At 40.0% G+C, this 18,834-nt stretch overlaps 3 protein-coding genes across 3 annotated transcripts in view; 2 read left to right on the top strand and 1 right to left on the bottom strand.

Moving 5' to 3' along the window:
* Positions 1-4,646: 4,646 nt before the first annotated feature.
* On the top strand, positions 4,647-7,823 carry prdx1 (peroxiredoxin 1). Its single transcript, XM_037682144.1, has 6 exons — positions 4,647-4,684; positions 5,535-5,661; positions 6,452-6,605; positions 6,680-6,802; positions 6,919-7,049; positions 7,354-7,823. The coding sequence occupies exons 2-6, from the start codon at positions 5,556-5,558 to the stop codon at positions 7,434-7,436; spliced, it is 597 nt and encodes a 198-aa protein (XP_037538072.1). The 5' UTR covers positions 4,647-4,684; positions 5,535-5,555; the 3' UTR covers positions 7,437-7,823.
* Positions 7,824-9,094: 1,271 nt separating this feature from the next.
* On the top strand, positions 9,095-14,534 carry zte38 (zebrafish testis-expressed 38). The gene is made up of 12 exons (XM_037681276.1): positions 9,095-9,145; positions 9,336-9,480; positions 10,060-10,123; positions 10,275-10,311; positions 10,410-10,430; positions 10,522-10,548; positions 10,649-10,716; positions 10,800-10,948; positions 11,158-11,378; positions 13,325-13,373; positions 13,444-13,484; positions 14,490-14,534. The coding sequence occupies exons 1-12, from the start codon at positions 9,095-9,097 to the stop codon at positions 14,532-14,534; spliced, it is 918 nt and encodes a 305-aa protein (XP_037537204.1).
* Positions 14,535-14,915: 381 nt separating this feature from the next.
* aldh9a1b (aldehyde dehydrogenase 9 family, member A1b) overlaps positions 14,916-18,834 on the bottom strand; it is a 16,758-nt gene continuing 12,839 nt past the window's right edge. The window contains exons 10-11 of the mRNA XM_037682136.1: positions 18,194-18,306; positions 14,916-15,198 (exon numbers count right to left, since the gene is read on the bottom strand). Coding sequence (XP_037538064.1) covers positions 15,104-15,198; positions 18,194-18,306 — 208 coding nt within the window. The 3' untranslated portion in view covers positions 14,916-15,103. The remainder of the gene's footprint in view (positions 15,199-18,193; positions 18,307-18,834) is intronic.

Genomic DNA, 18,834 nt, shown 5'->3' with positions numbered 1-18,834 from the left:
CTCTGTTTCGGCTTTTTATGTCTGGACACATCAGTGATGTGATAGCTATATTTTGTTGTTCTCCAAAGCTGAATGAAACCAGGATGCTGGCACAACAAGTGCCCATCGGACATCCAGCAGCTTTAGAACCAGTAGCAGAGAATATTCACGAAGGATACTGCGAGACAGGAATTGAGCACAAGGCAGTGTTTGATCAGCAACCGATGGCGGTGCTTCTAACTAGAGCTTATTATGTGCTTCCCTCTCATCTGGTCCTTGATGTAGCACTATGGCAACAACATGCAAACACTTTGCTTTGGTGACAACAAAAGGAGAAAAGGAGAATGAGGCTTTATGAGGTGAAAAAGCTCTGTATTTTACAGGTAAAGTGAGATGAGTGAATATTAGCTGAAAAACTGTTTCACATATTGTCAGATTAAGAATTTTAGCTCAGTTTTGTTAAAATTCACTGATTTATAACAATTATTTTTTGTATGTTAAGATCACTTATAGAGAAATATCATTTTTACGCACAAATGCAGTGTTAATGTTTATTTCTTAATTATTTTTACTGAAAGTTGCTAAACAAGCTCAAGCTTGCTTGAAATACACCAATAGCTTAAATAATTTGAAAGAAGAATCTGAAAGGAATGCAAAAAAAGAAAACAGTAGAAATTATCTGAAAAAACAGAGAAAAGATGAAAATAGTAGAAAGAAGCTGATAGAATAAAAAAGCAAAAATTAACAAAAAAGTTAGAAGAAGCAGTAAAATGCTAAAATTAGAAGAAATAATTTTAAAGCAAGTACCGGTAACAGAAAAGGCAGTGAAAGGCTTAAAGAGCAACAGTTGCTGAAATATGCAGAAGAATGATTGTACAAATCAATCTGAACAAAGAATAAAATGCCAATTAAACTTTCTTATCCAGCATCAACGTGTGGCATGGAGGCTGCACAGCTGCAGAAAGAAAAGCTTTGCAGAGAGTGGTGAAGGCTGCACAGAAGATGTTGGAGTCAGCCTCCCCACCATCACAGACATCTACACCTCCAGATGCAGGAAGAGGGCCACCTGCATCATGAAGGACCCCACTCACCCAGCACACACACTTTTTGCCCCGCTCCTCTCAAGCAGGAGGTTAAGGAGCATTAAGTGTAGAACCACTAGACTGAGGAACAGCTTCTACCCTGAGGTTGTTAGACTCATGAATCCCTAACCAGAATAATCACTGGAATGCCACTTTAATTGGAGATTTGACACTTTTTGTGCTGCTGATTATCCATGCTGCTGATGTTTTTACCCATAAGCTGCTGTATTCATTTCCATATGCTCACAACAGATTCATGTTCAGGATGCTGTTTAATACTCCGTATTGTATTATATTATTATTGTTTAGCACATATCTTTGATCCTTGTATACTGTTTCCTTTTTATACTTTATATTTTTGCTATTTTTGGGTGTAACTGGGACCTTGAGTACACAACTTAAATTGTGAAAAAAACAATTAAGTATAGAAATAAAGCAAAATGTTAAAGTAAGTATTTCAAAATAAATGACAGGAAAACAGCTTTTTGTTGTTTGTATAACAACTAGGGGTGTAACGGTGTAACGCTAAAATCACATTTCAGTTCGGTTCAGTTGCAAGGAGGGCTTGGTTCGATTAATTTTCGGTACAAAAAGGCCAAAATAAAGACTTACAAAATGTTTATTTAGACAAAATGCCAAGTAAACAAGTTCAATTATTACATACTTTTTAGTTGGATGTGATCTGATGGATGAAGAAGACTCAGCTGCTATCATCCTCAGACTGCAAACAACACAGAGATAAAAACAGTTGAGTTAATAAGATTATAATTTTAAATTAAAAAAGTGAATTAGTTCACAATAATACAATACCTTTTCTTGCACGGTCATCATATGAGGTGGTTGAATATTCTCTTCCGCTCATCATCATAGATGTGGCAGGGCTTTAAATCGGGGGTCGAGCTTGTTGACAATATCAGTTTTAGCTTTTTCATAAAGTGCTGCTACAACTTTTTGGCTGAAGTGTTGATGTGATGGGACGTCGTAGACAGCGGGGCTCAAGAACTTTATACTTAAAGTCGGCGAATCAACAACATTCAGACGTAGATCCAGAGCTTTAAAAACTCCTACAGCTTGTGTTATTGCTTTGGATCGATCTGAATTACCTGATAAAGGTTGTTTAAATGCTGCTGTTATCGGTGTTTGCAACAAGCTGCTTATCTTGCTTGTAGAAGAGACGTTCATGTTCGGATGATGTCGTTTCAAGAGCGTTAACAAGTTGGACGTGTTGCTGCGGCAGATCCATTCTCCATGAAACAACGTCGACACACAGCTTTGGATTTGTTCACTTGTCTTTTAACAAGAAAGACATAATGCTCCCAAACAGGAGACCGCAACAAGATGCTAGGCTGCTAATGCTACGCGTGCTGCAAGATAATAGCGCCGTGCTGAAACACGCTTAGGAACTTTAGTTCTGCGGCGCATAATCTCTCGTTCATAAAATTTTATGAGTGAAAAAAATAACCGAAACGGTACGCACGAGGGACCAAAGAGCCACATGTGGCTCCAGAGCCGCAGGTTGCAGACGCCTGCTCACGAGGGAGTTTTTACTTTCCACTGTTGCCATTTATGTTTGCTCAAGATGAGAGGTCTGCGATGCACTTAAATTCAAAGCAGTCACCTCCTCAGATAAATAGCATTAACTATGTATATTTCTGTTCAGTGCCCTGTGATGACTTCTCCTGTGACTTGGCATTATATAAATAAACTGAATTTAACTTAATTAAAAGGTTTAATTCAGGGTTTATTATGACATTAAGTCAGAGTCAGAGTTTCTTTATTGTCATTCGCACCTCATGTGGTACATGTGGTGGAGTGAAATTATGTACACGGGGTCCCAGTTACATCCAACAATAAAATGTATAAGAAAAACAGTAATAACATCTAAGATATGAACTAAGAAAAACATCAACTAAATATACACTAAGCACTAATAGCATAAAACATTGAACATCAGCACAAACATGAACATGAGTCTGTGAGAAGATGTGCACGCATGAACACATCAACATTGAAACAGATCAGCAGCAACATGAAACAGATCAGCAGCAACATGATATGGTTTTTCACAGTGATTATTCTAGTTAGAGATTCATGAGTCTAACAGCCTCAGGGTAGAAGCTGTTCCTCAGTCTAGTGGTTCTACACTTAATGCTCCTTAACCTCCTTCCTGAGGGGAGTGGGGCAAAAAGTGTGTGTGCTGGGTGAGTGGGGTCCTTCATGATGCAGGTGGCCCTCTTCCTGCATCTGGAGGTGTAGATGTCTGTGATGGTGGGGAGGCTGATTCCAACAGATTTCTGTGCAGCCTTCACCACTCTCTGCAAAGCTTTTCTTTCTGCAGCTGTGCAGCCTCCATGCCACACGTTGATGCTCGAGCACAGGATGCTCTCCACTGCACACCTGTAGAAGGAGGTGAGGACTGAGCTTCCCAGACCAGCTCGCCTCAGCCGCCTGAGGAAGTAGAGTCTCTGATGAGCTTTTTTTGATCAGGCTGGTGGTGTTGTTGCTCCAGCTGAGGTTGTCATTCATGTGTACACCCAAGTACTTGTAGCTGGAGACCACTTCCACCGCAGATCCTCTTATGTTCAGGGGGGTGTAGGTGTTTTTGTTCCTTCTGAAGTCCACAATCATCTCCTTTGTCTTCTTCACATTGATGTGAAGGTTATTCTCTCTGCACCAGCTCTCCAGGTGTTCCACCTCTTGCCTGTAGCTGGACTCATCATTGTTTGTGATGCATCCCACCACCGCTGTATCATCTGCAAACTTTACAATGTGACAGCCTGGATGGGTAGCTGCACAATCATACATGAGCAGAGTAAACAGGAGGGGGCTCAACACACATCCCTGAGGAGAGCCAGTGCTGAGGGTTATGGTGGAGGAGGAGAGGTTGTGGATCCTCACTAACTGTGGTCTGTTTGTTAAAAAGTCTAGTACCCAGTTGCAGATGGAGGGGCTTAGTCCTAGTGTGGATAGTTTGTCCATCAGGGTTTGGGGGATCATGGTGTTGAAGGCGGATGTGAAGTCCACAAAGAGCATACGGACGTAAGAGTTTTTCTGCTCCAGGTGGTTGAGCGCAGTGTGGACCACAGAGGAGATTGCATCCTCTGTTGATCGGTTCTCACGGTATTAAGCCAAAACCTGTTCCTTTACAGACTTATTGATGGTTATGAACCTGCAGGGAATCTTAAGTCAGTGAAACCTGGTCGTGCCAGTTTCTAATGAATAATTCTGTTTAATTTGAGCAGACATAGAGGTGTATTAATGATGATTGAATGATTACTTAAACATTGGAAAAATGCATTTCTCACTTTCAGTTCTTCCATCCTTCTTCACATCTTTGATTAACATTTTTACAATAATACATTTGCGTCATTTGCATTCCCCGAAAAGTGTCAGGAAACTGCTAAGTCATCCTGAAAAGTGTTAGGAAACTGCTAAGTCATCCTGAAAAGTGTTAGGAAACTGCTAAGTCATCCTGAGTGTTGAGCGTGTAGAAGCAGAGAAGTCAGGGGAACTGTAATCACGTCCTGTGCTCAGTTATCGCGAGACTTGACAGTAGTATAAATTCAACGCTCGCGCTCGTTAGTCTCTGTTCGTTGGAGGCAGTTGACGAGCTTTTCACTAAGGTTTGTCTTTTGAAACACTTTAAATATTTCATTCTATGGTTTGAGATTAGTTTTTTTTTTACAGGGCGTTCAACTGTTCCGCTCATAAACGTGATAAATGTATTTTGTGTGTTTATAACGGTTCAACACGCGGCTTCTTTTTCCTGTTAATCCATTTATGAAGGAGTTTATAACGATTTAGTTTCTGCTAGTTTACATATATTTCGACATCTTTGTGACCTCAGCATCTCTCCAGTGTAAAAGCTACTTTTATAAGGTTGTAAAGTTTCTAAACAAACAGTTTAAAAGAAGAACCGTTGATTAAAAAAGGGTCGTTTTCATTTTGCGGAAACACCTGTGACCAGAGAGAAGTGGAAATAAAGGTTTCTGTAAATGTCTGTTTTGAAGCCACAGGGTGTGGATCTGTCAGTGTTCAATGAGTTCAGTTCATTTACAGAGTAGGCTAAAATATGATGACACCCGAGGGCATGATCTGTTATTGCTGCTGGACCAACTCATCATATTCCAGTTTAAATTGTGTTTAATGTTAAATATTCAACAAGCCTCCATCTCTTCTAAGTTTATGTTTGGACGTCACATTTTAAGTTCGTAAAACTAAATTCTGTCAGGTCTGTTATAAAATGTAATCATCATTTTTGAGCAAACGTGAAATTTATCATTACCAACTTTTCATCTTTTTATTGCGCCCATGGTATTTTTGGTATATTTTATTATATGGTGCTTCTACAAAACAGAAAACAAAGACTGTGCTTATAGTTTCTGTACTTGCTTCATCGTGTTCAAGGCTCTACACAACCAGATCGACGGTTTCCACAGTGCCTCATTTGTAACAGAGTCCGTGTTGTTTCAGTGCGATCCAATCTGACTGAAGATGGCTGCAGGCAAAGCAAGAATTGGACATCTAGCCCCAGACTTCACAGCGAAAGCGATGATGCCAGAAGGAGACTTTAAAGACCTAAAGCTGTCAGATTACAGAGGTATACCAGCTTCAGCTTCCACGTGCTGAGCATGTCGTATAGTATTTAACAAATGCTAATACAATGAAAAAATTGCCGTAATTTCCGGACTGTTGAGCGCACCTGAGCATAAGCTGCGCACACTAAATTTAAAAATTATTTTTTAGTACATATATAGGCCTCATTGTGTATAAGCCGTGAGTGTCCACGTTGTAACGAGATATTTACACAGAAAGATAAACTTTTAATTAAATGCAAATACAGTAAATGTTTTCTTCTGAACAGTGCCTGTAACAGCTGGTAAAAAATAAAAATACAGTAGCCTACCAGGAAGTCATTGATCACTATCTTCAACTTCCTCCTGCGCATCACACACATGTATACACTGCACACTGTGCACATGAGCTTGTGCTGTCCTCTTCATCATGTCCCCCCCTCCCTGGGGGCACAACGGGGAGGGAAGGAGAGAAGAAGAGCATGGACCAATGACAACAAGTTTCATTGTGACCTGTTTGGTAATTTCATTGGTCAGATTATTTGTTTAACCGTTATTTATACAGGTAGTCTCGATGAGTCACGAGGGTCCACCTCCCAAGAGAGACATGTATTGGGCGCCCGGGTGTGACGAGGCTAAATGTTTTGGCGACATGAAGCTTGTCAAATAAAAAAAATAAAAATTAGCCGTGGCATTGTATAAGCTGCAGTGTTCAAAGTGTGAATAAAGAAGTGGCTTATAGTTCAGAAATTACAGTATTATAAAATGATGACACATTAAACTGTCTTTTTATATATATTTTTTTCTCTGATACAGGAAAGTATGTTGTCTTTTTCTTCTACCCACTGGACTTTACGTTTGTGTGTCCGACTGAGATCATCGCCTTCAGTGACGCTGCTGACCAATTCAGGAAGATTGACTGTGAAGTCATTGCTGCCTCTGTAGACTCTCACTTCTCTCATTTTGCATGGTACCTGACAAAACACAACATTCACTGTCATTGCAATCGCTCTGCGCTCACTTTGTATGTGCGCGTTCTTAAAGGACCAGCACGCCGCGAAAACAGGGCGGCCTGGGCTCGATGAAGATCCCGCTGGTGTCCGACATACGGCGCACCATCTCCACAGATTACGGCGTGCTGAAGGAGGACGAAGGCATCGCTTACAGGTGGGCTGACGTGCGTCACGTTAAAGGTGCTCAACGGTGCAAGTGATTTGAATCATTCCTGCTAATTTATCGTTAGCAGCTGGAGTTACAAAAACATGTTTTCTCCTCTATGTTAGGGGCCTGTTCATCATCGATGACAAGGGCGTCCTGAGGCAGATCACCATCAATGACCTCCCAGTCGGTCGTTCTGTTGAAGAGACCCTGCGTTTGGTTCAAGCTTTTCAGTTCACCGACAAACACGGAGAAGGTCAGTTACAACTGCTTTGTCGTGCTAAAACGTTTTTTTATTTGAATTAAAACTCTCATCAATTACAGTTTATGACTCAAGCATGCCCATTGTGAAAATAGACTATCATTAGAAACTTGTTTTGCTTAATTTACAGTATTTTTTACAGAATGTGGCACAAATACCTTTTGTTTAACATCTGATGTGTTTCTTGATACTCGTTGTGTATGAGCTGTGCGAGGTTTAAACTGTGCACGCGTCATATTGGAACATCTGTTTTTGTGTGATCTACCAGCCAGTACTCATTACAGGCTTATCTTTTCAGTCTGCCCAGCCGGATGGAAACCAGGAAGTGACACCATCAAGCCCGATGTCCAGAAAAGCAAAGATTTCTTCTCTAAGCAGTAATAAACCCAAGGCCAGAGTCTGCTGCCTGTTGTAGGAGATTTAATCTTGTGATTTGATTTCCAACAATATTAGGTCAGCAGGCAACGTTTTATGTATCCTGTTTGTAGGCTGAACTGTGTACTTGGGTGGAAGTATAATTTTGTTGTGGTAGTGTCAGGTTTATTTTTGGACAGATCTTCAATATTAACTACAGACACGTCTGTTGATGCTAACCACCTGTACTCAGTGGGTTTATTTTTAATACAGTAAAGAAAAGTTATTTCATTCAATACATGTGTTCCACATTTACTGTTATATTTTATAGTGTTGAATAAAGAGCACGTTACTTATTTTAATGCCAGACTTTTCACACACACCTGGTCAAACGTAATAAAAATGTTAAAAGACCCATGTTGACTTGTGTCCAAAATCTTTAATGATATATTAAAAACAATGTTCGTCAAGTGAGTAAACTTAATATTTTATTTCTTTTCAGCATTGATTGGCACTTTGAGTGATCTACTCTTGACACTTGAACGTTTATGCAATATATAATGTTTAATTAAAAGCTCTTATTAGTATAAACCAGCAGTTCCCAGTCAGCCTCAAGCAACCGTTCTGCAACATCAACTATCACTGACTAAAGGTTACAAGTGACTGATGCACATTGACTTAAAGGCAGAATCAAAACTAATGGATTCAACAGTATTTGCTTCCCTTTTTTTAAAGTGTTTTTTTAAATCTTGTAATTATGGCAGAACTGTCATTAGCAAACATTTTAAATTTAATTAATTTTTTGATGAGCGTCTAAAAATCTTAGGGTTTCATGATCCATATTGCAGTGGTTCCCATTCCAACCCTGGTCCTTGTCGAGGAACACCATTCTGCATGTTTTACTTGTTTCCCTGCTCCAACACACCTGATCCAGTGATTTGATTCCTGTACTTCCTGAAGTTTCAGAAGCCTGCTAACTACCCATTTATTCAAATCAGGGAAATAACTAAAACATGCAGGATGGTGTTCCTCAAGGACTAGAGTTGGGAACCATTGCATAGTGGACCCCAACTTTTGGAACCAACAGAAAACACCTGTTTGAAAAAGTAAAACACTAAATATTCTTTAAACAAACGGTCTTCAACCAAAGTGAAAATGACTCAACAGTGATAAGTATAATAATTAAGGCTGGGTTTATTGGAATATGCCATATGTTAAAAACTTTTCGCATGAAATTAAGGTACTTTTACAACTAACTCAAAAGTACTTCTGGTCCACTAGTTGTTGAAAATAAATATTGAAAATAAACAAAATATTGTTTTAGTTCATTTAAAATAAAATATTGAAGATATTAACAAAAGGTTTGTTTCGTTCATTCAAGCTAAAGCAGAACACTTGGTCCAGTTTTGGGCGGGGAAAGTTGGTCGCGAGAGCCTAGCTGGAGTAAAGCTAAAGCTGTTGCTAATTTTTTTCCAATTGAAAACCGGCCTATACACTCAATATATAAAATTTATAAATATATATATATATATTTTTTTTTTTTTTTTCAACCGAGAGTGAAGTTACAGAAAGATTACTGTAGAGGTTAGAGACCTGGACTTTACTAAATAATTAGATTTGCTGATGTTAGCGCATTTTGCTAATCGTTAGCGTAAGCTAAGCTAACACTACAGAAGCTAGGAAACATGGCGGCTGGAAAGTTGTGTATCCGAGGAAACAAGGAGGAAACTGCAGAGGTCTGAACACACCTTAAACAAACTAACTGTAACTTATTAAATGTGATGTTTTACTCTTAATCAGTATTTGTGTATATGACATGTTTCAGTCTGTTGGAGATGGTACTCGCCAAAAGCGACACCGTGTGGCCGTGATGAGTTATGTTCCGCCACTTCACCGTGTTTCTGTTGGTTTTCTCATTTTTTGAAGTGGACTGGGTTGTTCCTGAATGATTTAAAAACCAAACAAGCATCTCTGATCTTTATCAAGAGGATGATGGCTGTGGCTGTGTCGTCCATCACTTATCTGAGAGGGATTTTCCCAGAGTATGCCTACAGGTCCAGATATCTGGAAGGTGAGCCGTGAACAAATGGTCCATTTTGGAATATCAGGAATTTTATTCAGGTCACATCGCAGGGGTTTGTCTGAAATTATATTAAGCAGTCTTTAAAAATACACAAGTAGTTGCTTTTTTTAAACGCACCAAGGGAAAAACATTAAATGATCTCAGAGTCTTGAGAGGTTTTATTGTCATTTCAGCAGCATACAAGAAATGAAACAGTGTTCCTCCAGGATCACGATGCAACACACAACATATCGTGTAAAAACAATACAACACACAGTGCAGATACTCAACAGTACAATAAATACAAACAGTCCTATAACAAATGCAAAAAGACATCTAACCTAATCTAAACATTCCAAATCTAAACACGTAATTAAGAGACACATGTAGATTAGTACAGGTGGTACATGAGGTAGAAACATATCTGTGGTTAGCAGAGTACAGTTTTTCTATTTTTATAGCAGTAAAGATATAAAATGTGTAAGGTGCAAAAATGCAAAATTGAGCAGATTGCAAAAACTTGCAAGTAACTGTGGTTGCGATTAGATTTTGTTTTACTGAATTGTTTCTGTCCTCTTATTTTCCTAGATTTGTGCATCAAAGTTTTGCGTGAAAACTGTAACACCTCTGGCGCTAACAAAATTGTGAAATGGTAAATAAACCTTTTCTGCTTATGTGGTATAAAATTCATAAAATGTTGCAGTTGAAGCTTTTGCAAACTAGTTGTCAGATCAAGGTTTTGATGGGAATATTCACATGTACAGTCAGCTTTTTGTGAGACTACTATTTTTTAATTTGTCCAGGATGATGGGCTGCTTTGATGCTTTGGAAAAGCAGTATGTAAGTCAATTGCATCTACTTTAAAATGTTAAACATTTCAGCTGTTGTACTAGTTTGACCAATACTCTTATTTTTACTAAATCACATCCACTCGACAGCTCCAGATTATATGCATCGGGGTGAGTACACTAGAATTAGTTCACAAAAAAGTAGAGTTCATGTCAATTTTAGCTACATGAAGTTCACAGCGTTATTTTTGTTGCAATCCAGGTCTACACCAATCCAGAGAACCCTAATGTAAGTTGTCTCTTACAATACTTTGTATTTATTAAATGTGTGAACGTGAGCAACATGCAATCACATTTTTAAACATTGTTTTATGTTTTCTAATTTGCAGTGTATCGTTGAGTCTTATCAGTTTAACTTCAGATACACTGAAAATGGACCAGAGATGGACATACTCCGGTTTGAGTTGATTAATTTTGCACTCATCATCTAGACATGGTCTACGTTATTTGAAATAATGTCATTTTTGTGAACGCACACAGGAACAATGATATGGAGTTACAGGTCACTCTGGAAGACACCAAAAAAGCCTCAGTGCTGCTCATCAGGAAACTCTTCCTGCTTATGCAGAACCTGGACGCCCTTCCTAACAATGTCTACCTCACCATGAAGCTGTACTACTATGACGACAGTAAGACACGTTACCTTCGACGATTTATTGAATTAGGACTTCTAGGGCACTGTTAAAAATTCTAAATAAGAAGTTTTATTAGTTTTCCTGACGCACACCTAGTTCTTGGACAATGTTGTGAAAGATGGAAGGAGAACGTTGTAAGAAGCCGATTACACCAACGATGAATTATTTGATTGCATGATGGTTTTCTTGCTCTTCCTTCAAAGTCACTCCTGAAGACTACCAACCACCGGGCTTCAAGGAAGGGGTGTGTGACCGCCTGTGGTTTGAAGGAATGCCCGTGCACTTCAAAGTGGGCGAGGTGAACACAGCCTTCCACTCTCTAAGAGTCCGTGTGTCGGTGGAACAAGGCCAGGTGGAGAAACTTCAGAAAGGGAACTATGTGAAGGATTCAAAGCAGGCTTCTCCTGAAGGGGAAACGATGAAGGTTGAGAGAGAAAACAGTAGAGTAAGAAACACAACGTTGCTGCTCATTTTCTCAAATAACTCACGTCTTTTCAATCTTTTTTGTAACTTTTCTATTTTTACTGTAGCTTCAGACAGTATTTATTCTGACCTTCACCTTCTTTGCTATTTTTCAGCCTGATTTTACAGTTTAAATTAATTTTCTTCTGATTATTTAACTCTCAGTACCAATAATATCAAAATATAAAGCAATTTTAAACAATTAAATACATTTAATAAAAAACAAAAATTCTATACGTTATACAGATATTTTAAACACTTCAAATTTAGCTCAAGTGCACCCTATTTCTCTTGATCTCTGCTGAGATGTTTCTACACCTTGACTGGAGTCCACCTGTGATAAATTAAACTGACTGGACTTCATTTGGATAGGAGCGCACTTCTGATCACGCTGAACAAAAATATATAAACACAGCTCTTCTGTTTTTGCTCCTATTTTCCATGAGCTGAACTCAAAGATCCAAGACTTTTGCACAATAGGACTTTTTCTTTCAAACACTGTTCACAAATTAGTTTAAATCTGTTAATGAGAACTTCTCCTTTGCTGAGATAATCCATCCACCTCACAGGTGTGGCATATCAAGATGCTGATTAGACAGCGTGATTGTTGCACAGGTGTGCCTTAGGCTGACCACAATAAAAGGCCACTGTAAAAATGATCAGTTTTATCACAGCACAATGCCACAGATGCAAAGTTTCACATCACAAATCACAGATGTGTCTCTGTCTTGCTCTCTCCCCGACAAAAATCCCTGAAGCGATGAGCACTCTGCCAAGGCAAGTGGCTTAGAGGAAACACTGAGATGTCACAGGTTTTAAGGGAGCGTGCAGCTGCCATGCTGACTGCAGGAATGTCCACCAGAGCTGCTGTCCATGAACTGAACGTTCATTTCTCACCAGAAGCCGTCTCCAAAGGCGTTTCAGAGAATTTAGCAGTACGTGTAACTGGCTTCACAACCTCTAGACACGTGCAGCCCTGGACCTCCACATGCAGCATCTTCACCCCCCAAAATGGTCTGAGAGCAGCCACCTGGACAGCTGCTGCAACAATCGGTTTGCATAATCAAAGAATTTCTGCACAAACCGTCTCAGGAAGCTCTTCTGCATGCTCGATGTCCTCATCGGTGTCTCCCTCTGACTGCATTTCGTCGTCATAACCGAATAGAATATTCTATTAGAATAATAAAATCGAGCAAACGCTCCCATTTGATGGTGTATGGCATGTTGTTGAAGTGACCTCTTCACAATGAATCATGGTTTTCTCTGTACAGGGCAGATGACAGACTGTGTGTATGGTGTGGGTGAGCGGTTTGCTGATGTCAACGTTGTGAATTAAGATGGTGGCGGAGGAGTTATGGTATGGGCAGGCGTATGTTATGGACAACCAAAACAGTTGCATTTAAAAAAAAAAAAAAGGAACAGCAGAACTCAGAGACAGGATTGTTGTACGCACAGATCACAGGAAGTCTATAAATATGCTTTTGCTGCACTGAAAGTATTTAAGAGCTTTGTGGGCTCCATAATCCTCAATTTAAAGAAGCTTGGCACAACCAGAGGTGCTAGTCTTCCAGAAGCTGGGCTCTCAGCTACATTGAGCAAGAACCTGATGGTCACTGAGCTCTGAGTGGAGATGGGAGCAGAAGGACAACTAGAGCTTCAGCTCTTCTCTGATCTGGGCGTTAGAGAGAAGCTGGTTTCTACTCAGCTTAAAGGACTCGGACTGTGAACACATGCCGTCAGTTTTACACTCGAGATGAACAAGATTCTTCCATCTGATTAAATCAAGACTGAATTGATTACTGAAAAGAAATAATGTATAGAATTGTAAAATCAGGCTGGATACTGTTGTATTTGTAAATTCTGTATACTGTATGTCAGTTTCTCTCGTCTTTGCACCACGTGTTACAGGAGGGACCGAAGAAAACTGATGCTGAAGAGGACCTTCCATCTGAGGATGGTAAGTTTTTATAATTTTTATGTTTAAAACAAAACTCTATTTGATTTATTGACACTGAACTCTCCTTCAGAGTCTGCACAGTTCAAGAAACCAAGAAGACCACAGGCAAAGGTACGGTCCAGTTAACAGAACAGTTAAAATACTGCGCGTTCACTGGAATACAGACAAAAGCAACTGGGACTGAACAGTCCAACAGACACATTTATATCATATATATATATAGTTATTGTGTAATGACTGTCTCTGTATAAGCAAAGATAATATTTTTAAGAAATATGAACAAAAAGATTCTAAAAAACTTCGTTACGTGCAGTTTTTCAGACTGGTGAACCCTCACGGTCGTTACTTCTTCTGAGAGATTCAAATTCTGTTAATACAGAGTCCTCTTCCTGACCAGTTGCCAGCTGACATAGTTGTAAAAAGCTCCAGCTGTTTTTTTATTTATTTTTATTTGCACATCTTATTTTACAGCCTTTTGTTGCTCCTGGTTGCTGCTGCCATCCAATTCAAAATTAACCTTTAAAAAATTTATTAGTTCAAGCAGTTGAGATGATTATGATATATTGTGAGTAAAATACTGTATTCTGAGATTTACAAATCATTACATTATTTACAGTATATTTAGATTCATCATATTTTTCCAACTCGACGAGTGTGAAACAGGTATAACATTCATTTTTACTGATTCGGTTAGTTCAAAACCAATTAGAAGATTTAAATGATTGTTAAAAATAATTTCATAAAGTTCTGTTTTTACTTCACTGAGTGCACATTATTGTAGAAAAAATAATGGTTTTAGGCTGCAACACAGGAAATCTGCAAACGATGATAGTGTCTGAATATTTGTCAGTTTTTCTTGACGTCTTTACAAATATCCAACAGGGTGGACCAAAGAAAACTGGTGCTACTGAAGACCTTCCACCTGGCGATGGTAAGTTTGTTTTATTAAAAACAACAACTCATCTCATTTTTATTTACACTGTAAACTGTCCTCCAGAGTCTGCACAGTTCAAGAAACCTAGAAGATCACTGGCGAAGGTACGGTCGAGTTATACAACACAATAATACGACAGAGTCAGTGTAATACAAGTTAAAACATCTTCTTTTGTTTCTCAGAGGAAAGCCGCTCTCAAAAATCTGTCAAAGAAGAAGATAATTTAGCCGAGGAAGCTCAACATTTTGATTAATTTGTTAATAGTTCTCTACAAATGTTTCAGTTTGTGTTAGAATGATGTCCAGACGGCCACAGTGCACCATGGCGTCACAGTTTAAGTTTAAAATTAATACTCTGGACAAGTTTGATCAAAACATGAAACAAATGTTTTATTTGTTCTCACACCTGTGTGTAAAAGAATACAAATGTTTAATTTAAAAATAAAGCTTGATTTATAAACAACTTTTTGCATTTGTTATAGAAATGTTTAAATTCTTATATTTCAATCTAATATGGCAATATTTCATATAACGAATCAAAATCTGAAAGTCATTTACCAAATAGATAAATCAATCCTAGTCCAGAAGACTTTATTATGATCCCTTTAGTTGGTATTAAATACAAACTGACCATGTTTCTGCACTAAATGACCCCGTCCTTCAGGCTCGTTTCCTCTTGAACGTGTGCAGCTGAGCTTCATGTTGGTCTTCCTGCATGATGGCAGACAGTGAGCTGGTCCAGCCCAACTCGTTCAGCTGGCTCAGTGCTCCAGCTGCAGCTTCCTGCGCTTCTGTAGTTAGAACAGGCTTTCCACATCGCCCATCTCCACAAACACGGTCTTCAGCTGGGAGTAGTACTCTACCGTCACCTGGCCGTTCTCTCGCCCTATACCTGGAGGAAAGAGGACAGCAAGCAGCTTTCACACCGCAAGATGGTGTAGGGACAAAATGTGAAAAGAGCATGCACATTAAAATATTCAGATTCATCAAGCCGGTGTGTGCGCATGTTCCTGCGCACCTTTTTAATTCAATCTTTATTTAGACAAGTTAGTCTCACTGAGTCACGAGGACTCATTTTAAGAGAGACTTGTTTTACACAGACAACAGTTAAAATAAAAATAGTGTTACTGTAGCAGCATGGTACTGCGAGCCAGAGGTGGGACCAAGTCATTGTTTTGCAAGTCTCAAGTCTTTATCCTCAAGTCCTGAGTCAAGTCTAAGGTCAAGACAGACAACTGTCAATCCCAAGTCTGAAACTTTGAATTTCAAGTCCTTTCCTGAATTTACAAAATGTTACAAAAGTCCTTCTAAAATTGCCCCTTGATATTGCACAGTTCAGTTAAACTTAGCTTCAAGAATAGTACTGGGATGAGTACTGGGATGTTGTGTACTTTCAAACCCAACAGGACTCTCAGACAGAGGCTGGTCCAGCCTAAGGATGAAACAGCCAAACACAGAGTGGTGTGCTGTCTGCAGTCCAGTGCAGCGAGGAATGTTCAGATCTCCGTTGGAGAACCCAAACGGCTTCTTCACAGACGCATGGCTCAACACAGGAGAGCCAGCTCCTCAGGACAAGACTCAGCAGTTCAACTACACCTCAGGGATAAGGGATACTCATTTGAGGACCAAAATGTTCACATTCTGGACGGAGAACACAGATGGTTTGAGAGGGTTGAAGGAAGCTGTTTATGTAAAAAAGAGAGAAATCATCTTTAAACAGGAGGACGCCTCAGATTTCAACTTTCAAAAATTTATAATGCAGCTCTAGGACTGATACAAAGTGATTTTCACCCCAATCAGGACCTTCATTCATGTGACCAGACTTACAAAGACCCTAATGATCCTCTACTGTGAGGAGTGAGAGGACAATCTGCAGGTGAATCCATCCTACAGAACATCTCAGCTTTATAACTTGAACCCCACACTCCTTGTTCTTTGAATTGAGAAAGCTCCTTGGATGAGGAGAAGTGTCTTCAGCTACAGAACAGGAGTCCAGTTGTTTTTGCCTTTAATCTTCTTTGGATTTACCAAATCCTGGTTGAGTGAGAATCATCGTCAGCAGAATGAGTGAAATTAATTAATGGGGCGCACCTTTTAAATATGTCCAACAATTTTCAGTCAGGTCATCTGGACTGTTTCTTTTTTTGTGCTGAAACGTTTCACCTTCTATCCAGAAGGCTTCATCAGTCAAGGAAACACATAACACAAAACTGATTCTTCCCCCAAACAGCTTACTCCAAAGTGGAACAAACCAGTTATGTTGGTGCTAAGATGGTGTCTTTGGTACGCCCCCTCCTCTGTGGCCGGCTCTCTTCCTCGCCGACAGTCATGTCAAACTGGTTCAAAACCAAAAAAGTCCATGCTCAATAATCCAGGTATACAATCCAACAATTTTCAGTCAGGTCATCTGGACTTTTAAATATGCGTTTTAAACTTTAGATTATGAGTAAAACATCAAGTATTTTCAAGAAAACGGGTCAAAGTCCAAGTCGTCCCAAGTCATTGGTGTAAAAGTCCAAGTCATAAGTCTGATCATTTTTTTGGATCAAGTCCAAAGTCTTCAAAGTTCATGCTCAATAATCCAGGTAATAAACCAACAAAGTTCAGTCAGGTCCTCTGGACGCTTTGAGACAAGACACAAACTGTGCAGAGGACCTGACTGAACTTTGTTGGACAAGTCTAAAGTCATAATATTAATGACTCGAGTCCAAGTCATGTGACTTGAGTCCACACCACTACTGCTAGCAGTGTGGTCCTGTTAGCAGCATGATGATGATGATGACAACCGCAGCAGCAGACGATGACTGCCCTCCAGAACCGGGTCCGGCAAACAGAACATCCAAAGTTCCCCACAGAACAGAACTGTTCCGTAGAGTTGGGTCTGTGCAGGCAGCTGGAGGATCGTGGAGATGGCCGCCATGACAGGCCAGCGACTCAGACTCCTACATCCCATGTAGATGCAGAAAAATGAGGACGTTCATAGAATGTGAGTCAAAGGCCTTCCTAAATAATTTAGTGAGGTGTAAAAACATGTTAGCCACGCCACGCGTGCACGGAGGAGTAATAAAAGTGTGAAGCTCCTGTTGTGGGGAGCTGATCTGCTGGTGGCGCACTTCTAAAGCTGAGTCATATCCAACGTTACGTCACCATAATTACTGTCAACACGGAAGAGTTCAGGGGCTTGAGTTTTTTAAATAATTGTCAAAAAAATTAGTAGCTGTGCATCACCAGGGTGTTTCAGCCACGGTGTAGTGGAATTTGATCAATCCGGGCATCGTGGATGGCAAGGCACGACTCAGGGACGACCCATCAGTATTTGGTCAGTGTGATAACCCAAAACTCACTGCCTCCCAATTCTTCTGTTGATGTTCTTCAGCAGCACCACAGCTTCCATCTTTCCACAGTTACATGCAGCTTTATGCAGCCATTTATGGACACGTGATGGTCTGCACCTTGTGGAGCTGATTTATCAGAGGGGAGTTCTGAATCAACACGCTGCTCTGACGGTTTCTTTTCTCGTGGGAATGGAAGTTCTTACAGCTCACATATATTTTATGAGCCTCATCTGCTCCTCACAGGTGTGCGGTCACTACTGTGTGTTTACATCTACTTGTGACAAAAATTTAAGTTTTGATTATTTTAGAGACGTGTTGCATGAGGCTCATTGTTCCAATTGAAGCTATAATTGCTCAAACTCATGAGAAAGTGTTTTAACGCTCGCTGGGTTCAGGAAACTGAGGAGTCATATTTTGGTGTATTTAGGAGAGTTTCAGTACTTTATACTTTGATACTGACGTTTGCATCGAGGTAAGCACATTTTCACCACAAGTCTGAAGTGTGTGTATTTTACGTGCGTATGTGCACTGTTCCCGTTGGTGCCAGACTACCTGACATCTTGAAGCCTCCAAATGGCACCTCCACAGGAGTGATGTTGTAGTTGTTGATGAAACAGGAACCAGCTTTGAGCTGTTCAACCACTCGATGGGCCCGCGTTACATCCCTGTACACAAAATGGAAACAGAGGCATAACGTATATTTACCGACTTATCAGTCCAGTCGTGCAGTTACAGGTTCCCAACCTATGTGGGAGCCAGTAATCTGATGGCGACTGGTTTTTGCCATGTTCACTGAGAACCACAGATGTTTTGGGGGTGGTTAGGTAGGTTGAGACATTTTTCCTGGTGTGTGCTCTGCTAGTGCAGACTTGTTTGTTACACTAATGATGATGCTCTGGACACATTGATGCATGCATCGCAGCAAGGCCCGTCACTTTGTCCAGTGCACATTACCATGTTCAACTTTTGTTAAAAAGTCCCAGGGAGGTTGGGGGCTTGGTGCAGGAGGCGGGCGAGGGGTTGGTTATGCGTCTGCTTTGGAGTCTCCCTCAGACACAGTGAACTGGTTGGGTGCAAACACATTCAGACATTAACTGATGATATGCCATGACCTTCACGGGTGCGTCATGTGATGATGGCGTCGTCCACTCTTGGATAATACGAGGGGAAACGCTACAGAACACAACCCCCCC

Source organism: Nematolebias whitei, chromosome 9 (assembly GCF_014905685.2).
Source record: "Nematolebias whitei isolate Nwh7 chromosome 9, NemWhi1, whole genome shotgun sequence".
NCBI lineage: Eukaryota > Metazoa > Chordata > Actinopteri > Cyprinodontiformes > Rivulidae > Nematolebias > Nematolebias whitei.
Note: the sequence above shows the minus strand (reverse complement) of the source record. Positions and strands in the feature narration are given on the sequence as shown.